General features: G+C 41.5%; 1 protein-coding gene across 1 annotated transcript; it reads right to left on the minus strand.

Moving 5' to 3' along the window:
* Positions 1-468: 468 nt before the first annotated feature.
* skp2 (S-phase kinase-associated protein 2, E3 ubiquitin protein ligase) lies at positions 469-7,085 on the minus strand. The gene is made up of 10 exons (XM_058616743.1): positions 6,926-7,085; positions 5,160-5,401; positions 4,912-5,023; positions 4,648-4,791; positions 4,099-4,233; positions 3,226-3,324; positions 3,015-3,142; positions 2,866-2,917; positions 2,584-2,691; positions 469-2,490 (listed from the first exon to the last, which is right to left on the minus strand). Exons 1-10 carry the CDS (start codon positions 6,937-6,939, stop codon positions 2,268-2,270), a joined length of 1,257 nt encoding a protein of 418 aa, XP_058472726.1. The 5' UTR covers positions 6,940-7,085; the 3' UTR covers positions 469-2,267.
* Between the last annotated feature and the right edge of the window lie 204 nt (positions 7,086-7,289).

Raw genomic sequence — 7,289 nt, forward strand, 5'->3', positions numbered from 1 at the left:
AAGAAAATTGATATAGGTTTTGAATTTGATATTTTTGATTTTTATTCTGAAATCATTTGTGACTTTCATACAATACTGAGCTTTCGGATATTTTTGACAGGTTTTTTTCCTTTTCATCTGCATATTTGTCTTTAAATGTATCATGTAGGCTTTTATGGACACCAGACTAAACCTGAATTTTTGGTTCACTGTTTGTGACAGCTTTTATCTTCTTACTGAGATTTTTTATCTCTTGATAAATTTGTCATTAATCAGTCTTTTGACTGATTGACTCACTTTAGTTTGACACCTTAAACGTCGTTAAATACAATACATTTATCACTTACTTTTTCCACACTTACATAAACTGATTTGACGTAGTGTTTTAATTCAATTTGACTTTTTAGATCATATGATGCTGATGAAGAACATTTTGTTAGTAAATCTTGAGGTTTTGTGTTAAAAAAAGATCACATGAAAAGTCAACAATTACCAAATTAACTTTTTATTCTCTAACAACCAAATTCAAGTAATTGGAGAAATCAAATTCAGTTGATTTACTCGGGACAGGAAATGAATACAAACTTGTTTTCCATCGACAGCCACATGATGACATCATGATGGAAAAACAGTGACACAGCGAGTGAACCCGTATGAAAACGTCAAGTTTCAAGTTAACATTTGGAAAATGTGGAGATAAAAAAAAAACGTCATCTTTTTTACATAAAAACTTTTTTCGGATTTAAAAAAACTCAACATCACAATAAAACGTCGGAAATATTCAATAACACTCTGTTCAGACGTTCAACATTTACATTGTCGCTCTTTTTTTAGCCTACCTAAAGGGATAGTTCAAGTGTTCAGTATTCCTCATATTTCAAGTTTTGCGTCGGCTGCACCACAGGATTCTCGTCGTTTGCTTCAGCAGCTTGATTTTTAATATTTGAACTTGAGCGCAAAAAGATTCAAGTAATGTGATGTATAGACATCGTAAATACCAATCATTAGTGATAAGACTTCCAAAGTCCCAATGTTTGTGTGGGTCACTTGATTCAAGTTTAGTATACTACGACCGTTAGCTTAGCATTAGCATCATGAGAGGAATCGCCAGTTGCGTTTACTGTGAGTAAAAAATGAATCATACAGTGATCAAAGTTACACAAGTAATATAAGGCTCAAAAAACAGTAGGCAGTCACGCTTTCAGTGGAAAGATAAGTTAGCGGGGCCACAGGGACAAACAGGACTTTAGCTACTTAATAAACAGGCTCACTTCATACGATGTCTGTCACTTTAAGAACACGCTCACTGCTTTGTCTCTGTGTTAGACAGACATTTCTGACTGGAAACTAAAAGACTCACTCTCAGAATCAGGGATTTTTAGCTCACAGCGACACAAGCTTCTGTTCCACTGCTGGCCTCTTTTCACATGTATGGTCACTTGTATGAATCAGAACAAAGGATTTCATAGAATGACACATGTAAACTGACCCATGGAGGCGGCAGTGGATCAACGACTCCTGTGTGTCGTGGTGTAAAATCACTGATTTTCTCTATGGGGTTTGATGTGGGGAAGGTGATTAAAACTTGAGTTTTTTCTGGAGAAAGAAAGTCTGTAGCTCCGATGAAGCTGAGGATGGACATGAGATTGATTAGCTTGATTTTTAAAAAGTCAGTTACCATGAACGTTCTCATATATTTAAAAAGATACAATTTTTTTTTTTTTTTATCAATGATCGCGCTTGTATAAAAACAAATCTGTCTTCTCCAGTGACGACCTCATTTGTTGCACGTCTATATATAAACCACAAGGTTTGCAAGTGATGATATTTCATGAGGTTCCCTGAATGCATTTCAAAGCTGCTCCTTTAAACATTCAACCCCACTGTAGATCCAGCAGAAGAGATGGAAATTTACCAGGGTCTTTGAATGCATCTCTCATGCACTAGAATATTCAAATAGCACTTTTCTAAAGATTCTAAAGTTATTATAGGCTAGCATGAATGTATTGGAGGTGAGCGTTTTTGTGAAGCTGGTAAAATTGGTTTGTCCTGTTGTCCCCGCTGGCAAGTCTTTTGTCACATGGCTAAAATCACAGGAGACGATGTCTGTAGCTTATATACCACATTTAAAAATCCAGATTATCCCTTTTTTGATTAAAAAAAAAAAAAAAGTCATTTTGGTTCACTCTGCGACTCAGTTCTGTGAAAGCAGCAAACGTTAAAGGCAGTTTCTGTAGCAGCAGGAAATACTGACCCCTGTCTGTGAGTGAGTGTGCGTGTGCTGGGATTTACAGTGTGAACCTCAGCCGACACCTGCTGCCGTACATGCTGCGGTCACCGCTGACGGCGCCGACGAGCGTGCTGGCGGGCGTGGCCCGGGCGATGCCGGAGAACGGCCGCGAGTTGACGGAGATGCGGGGGAGCTCTTTCTTCAGCGTGGCCAACTGGTTGTCGGGGACGAGGCCGTAGACGTCCAGCAGGGACAGCGAGGGCAGCGTCTTGCCGAGGTCACTGCGAGGACGGAGACGCACAGGTGTTAAGATTGAGATTCCTTGACCTCAGCGACCCAGTGAGGAACAAACGAGCAGCGAGAGGGAGACTTACGTGAGAGCGGCGAGGTGAATGTGGTAGCAGCGGCTCAGGGACAGATGCTGCAGGTGTTTGAGTTGAGCCAGGACGGGGAAGCTGTCGGCCATGATCAGAGTGCTGTCACTGCAACACGAGGAAGAGGAACAACAGTGAGACACGTGCTTTCAGATGCTGTCGACCAGACCGTTTGTGATATACAGTATAGATCATTCAAAAACTATGGACTGGCGATCTGTCCAGGGTGTGAGCTGAGATAACCTCCAGTGTCAGGCGGCGAGTATACGAACACTAGCTTACCTTAAATCTAGAGTTTGAATGCGAGGACATCGGACCACCAGCACCTTCACATCTGTGGACAGAGGGTGTTACAGTGTTGGGTTCAGAGCCATGCGGTCATGTGACAAAGTCACACAGACACAGAATGAGTGGCGGTTGTGGTCTCTTACCGTCCAGATTCAGACTCTCTCGGTAGCCGCTGAGGTTGAGGTGTGTCACGCTGGAGCTCAGGTTTGTGACCACGCTCTTCAAGTGAGAACTGCTGAACTCACACCAGGACAAGTTCAGCTGCTCCATACTGCACATACAGAAGAAGAATTATTAACACACGGAACCCGTTTGGAGATCAGGTGAAAAGTGCAAACAGTGTCGTCTTCTGACCTGGAGCAGGATTTGATCATGTCAGCGACGGCAGCAGCGGAGAAGCCGGAGCAGCCGCTCAGATTCAGCTGCAGCAGGTTTGTGTTCTTAGCCAAAGAACTGAGACACAGAGACGACATCAATTATACGCCAACACACAATTAACACATGCACATTCAGGGATTAGGATTTTTCTTAAGACTCAGAATCGACACTCAAAGTGACACATTAACTACATGAAAAATGCCCCTTAAGGGGGACTTAAAACAGATAATAAACATGATTAATCATTCAATTAAACATAAATATATATATAAAAATGTTGTTTTATTTGTAAAAACGATCTGTTAATTAATAATTATTTAGCGCCATCATTAACACCTCCCGTCACACACTTCAATCATCAACCGTTATATTTTGCATTTATTATATTGCTTTTGAGACATTAAGAGAGATTAGAATAGATTTTTAATTGATGTTACAAATAAACATAACATTTTGTCTTTAAGCGTAAAAAATAAATAAAAAAATAAATTGACGTTTCAGTCCACTAGATGGCGCCAGGTGCTCACTCTCACTAGAGTTGTCGTGCAAGAGTATTTCACAATACATGATTCCAGAAATAGTATTTCACAAGATTGAGATAATATCGTATCATGTGTTTCTGGTGATTCCCACCCCTACTAAGATATGATCAATAAATACTGAAAAAAATATCTTAACATGAACAGTATGTACTGTAAGATGTTCCAGGGTAAATTGGAAAAATAGAACATTTATAACACAATAATGATGCTTTCTCCACTGTATTGTCTTATTCAGACTAAAGATCTAAATCTGTCCTTGTGAACATGATCAGCGATGAGGCCGAGCAGGAAACGGTGGAACACTCACTCGATGATGGCGTCTGAGAGCGGCAGACCCTCCAGACTGAGACACACCAGGTCCCTGCATCGACGGGTGATGCTCTCCAGAGCTGAGGTGGGGATGATGGAACTGGACAGATCCAGCTGAACCAGCTGTAGAGGCCTGAACAACCAGGAGGAGACACGATCATCAGGCTCAGGGTTTTGGTGGTTCAGAGTGGTTGGATGACGTTTGTGTCACTCTGTAAATCTCTCTGTCCTCACACCAAAGTCCACAGAGAAAATCAGTGATTTTACATCACAGCACACAGGAGTCCTTGATCCACTGCTGTGTCCAACACTGAGTTCTAATGTGTTATTTTGTGACTTCAGCGTTTGAAATTGTTAGTTTGGAATAATCCCGCCAACACAAACGTATGACATGAGGCAGCAGTAGACCAGCAGCTCCTGTGTCCCTGAGAGCTTAAAACACTGGTTTTCTCTATGGGGTTTGGTGCAGGAGAGTGACTGGTTTATAAAGTGACACAAACTTCATTTAAATGTTGGAAAACAACTTCTTAGATTCAAGACTACTCACCCTGAGCCTGGGAGGTGCAGCTCCTCCATGAAGGAGCGAGGGCAGCGCAGCCTGCGGAGCCCTGTTTTCAGAACCTGCCGCAGAGCTGAATCCATGTGAGTCAAACCCTCCAGATCCACGCTGTGCCACAGCGACTCGTCCAACCTGAGACAGAAACACAGGCAGGACATCAGCCGACCAGAGTTCCATCTCGTGTCTGAGGAGGTTTTATTTGTACAATCTCCTTTATATTTTGAGTGTGGAGCAGTGGAGCTGTAGACTCACACTAAACGGTGCCAGCGTTTGCAGATTCTGGACATCCTGAGGAGATCCTGCAGGGGGAGGCAGAAGAGGATCTTGAGAAGCAGCTCGTCTGGTAGGTGGTCCCAAGAAATGGCTGCAAATGGGGGGAATAACACAGTCAGAAAACTCACAATCACTTTCTTGTTCTTTCTAAAAAAGTTTTCTGTCTTCATCCACACAAAGATGGTGTGGTCAAGATTCTTCAAAGGTCAGAAGAATCCTCCTCGTACCTGACGTGGGCTCCTTCTTCCTCCTCGGCCTCTTGGCCAGAACAAAGTGTCCGCAGTCGTTTTCTTTGCCTTTGCCGACGAGCCGCTGCAGCTTGTGTCGGGGCGAGCTCTGCTGGATGAGATCTGTCGGGGTGCACTCTGTGTCCAGACCCTCACTCGGGCAGTGTCTGGACTTACGCTTGTGGGACTGAGCCAACATGGAGCCCTGGAGGCTGAGGCAGGGCAGCTCCTGCAGAGGCATGCTGGGTAGAATGGAAATGTAAAAGAAAAACAAGATGAGTAAGTTAGTAACCAGCCTGTCCGTGCGCGCACACACACACACGCACGCACGGAGTCTGACCTTATGAGTATTATATTCTTTATATATATATATATATATATATTTATATATATACATACATATATATATATACACATATATATATATATACATATATATATACATACATACATATATATATACATACATACATATACATACATACATATACATATATATAACTACATATGCACTGAACTGTTTATATGTCAAGCATTTTTTCCCATCTAATGATAATTCAAAACCATGTATAGTGTTGTAGCTCATCTATGGACACTGAGTGGCCACTTTATTAGGTACGCCTGCTCAACTGCCACACGGCACCTATGTATATAGTCATGTGGACATGATCAAGAGCTTTAGAAAGAGGGAAATTTCTAGAGTTTACAGAAAATATTCTGTAAAAAGAGAAAATATCCAGCAATTTTCTGTGAGACAATACTGTTTTGCTGCCAGAGGTCAAAGGACAAATGACCAGACTGCTTCAGAACCTAAATAATCTCCAATAATCTGTCATTACAGCACAGGGTATGAAGGATTCCACCTCTGTCCGTTAATTAGATGCACATTATACATAATAAAGTGACCACTGAGTGTATATGAAACACACATGTGGTTTCATACAGGCAGGATAGATGAAGACAATATGGTCACAACTTCCACTGAATTCATATTTAAATTATGGTGACACAATGTGACTTATATTAAAAGGAGTTTGGTGAAATAACTGTTTAAATTAAGATGTTTTAATGTTGGTTTATAGCTGTCTGAGGAGATGTGACAACACTTTTTGGTAATACTAGTAATGCTGTTAGGCTTTGAAAAGCAGTGAATTCTGGTATTTATTGGGCTATTCATTAATTGGACTGGTTTGAAGGACCACTTAACTGGTTTTAGACTGGTTTTGGTCTGTTTTTTTCATCAGGCAGACCTGGCAACCCTGTGCTCCCCCCCACACACACACACATCCAGTGCTGTGCTCTACCCGCCATATTACTGCACACACCAGCGAAGAAACCGCGCAAACTGTGACACACAGTCACATTCACTTCTTTAGGTTTTAACATTAACACATGATTAAACTTTACTATTTATTCTTTCAATATGCAGCGGATTAACAGATTAAAAGAGGCGGGAAGGAGGCACAGTCAGACTGATGTGAATGGAGGCCTGGATGTGAGGAAAGCGCGGTATCGATTATCGATTACTTCTGTATAATGCTAAAAAAAACTACTTCACGGTAGTGATACAAACTTAAAAGTACAGATTACATATAAAACCTATATGTTAAGTCAGTGTAATGACTCGTTTTTCTTGAATATTCTATCAAACGTGGAGTCATCAGTGTTGCCAGTGTTCCACACGGGCAGCTCTGTGGTGGATAATGTCACTGTAACTCTGCTAAAACAGCTGTAAATGAATAAAGTATAACAGTGTGATACTGTACCTGTCTGTGTTCATATCTCCTGCTTCACTCGTCAATGTTTTCCCGGTGCTTTTCTCTCTTTTCTGCTTCTTCTCACAGGGACGTTTTAACACTCACTGGCAGCAGCAGAGCGCCCTGTTTTTCATTTACTGCTACGTCACTGATGCGTCATCACGTCGTACGTATGCCCCTGATGCGTCATCACGTCGTACGTATGCCCCTGATGCGTCATCACGTCGTACGTACGCGCCTGATGTGTCATCGCGTCGTGCATCCTTTACTCCCAAAGGGATTTCCTTCTCCTTGTAAAATACTTGTTTTTGTTATTTATATGTATATTATATTATTGTATTATTATATGTAAGTTATAGACTGTTTTTGTGGA

The sequence above is a fragment of the Solea solea genome, chromosome 19 (genome assembly GCF_958295425.1).
Source record: "Solea solea chromosome 19, fSolSol10.1, whole genome shotgun sequence".
In the NCBI taxonomy this organism is placed as follows: domain Eukaryota; kingdom Metazoa; phylum Chordata; class Actinopteri; order Pleuronectiformes; family Soleidae; genus Solea; species Solea solea.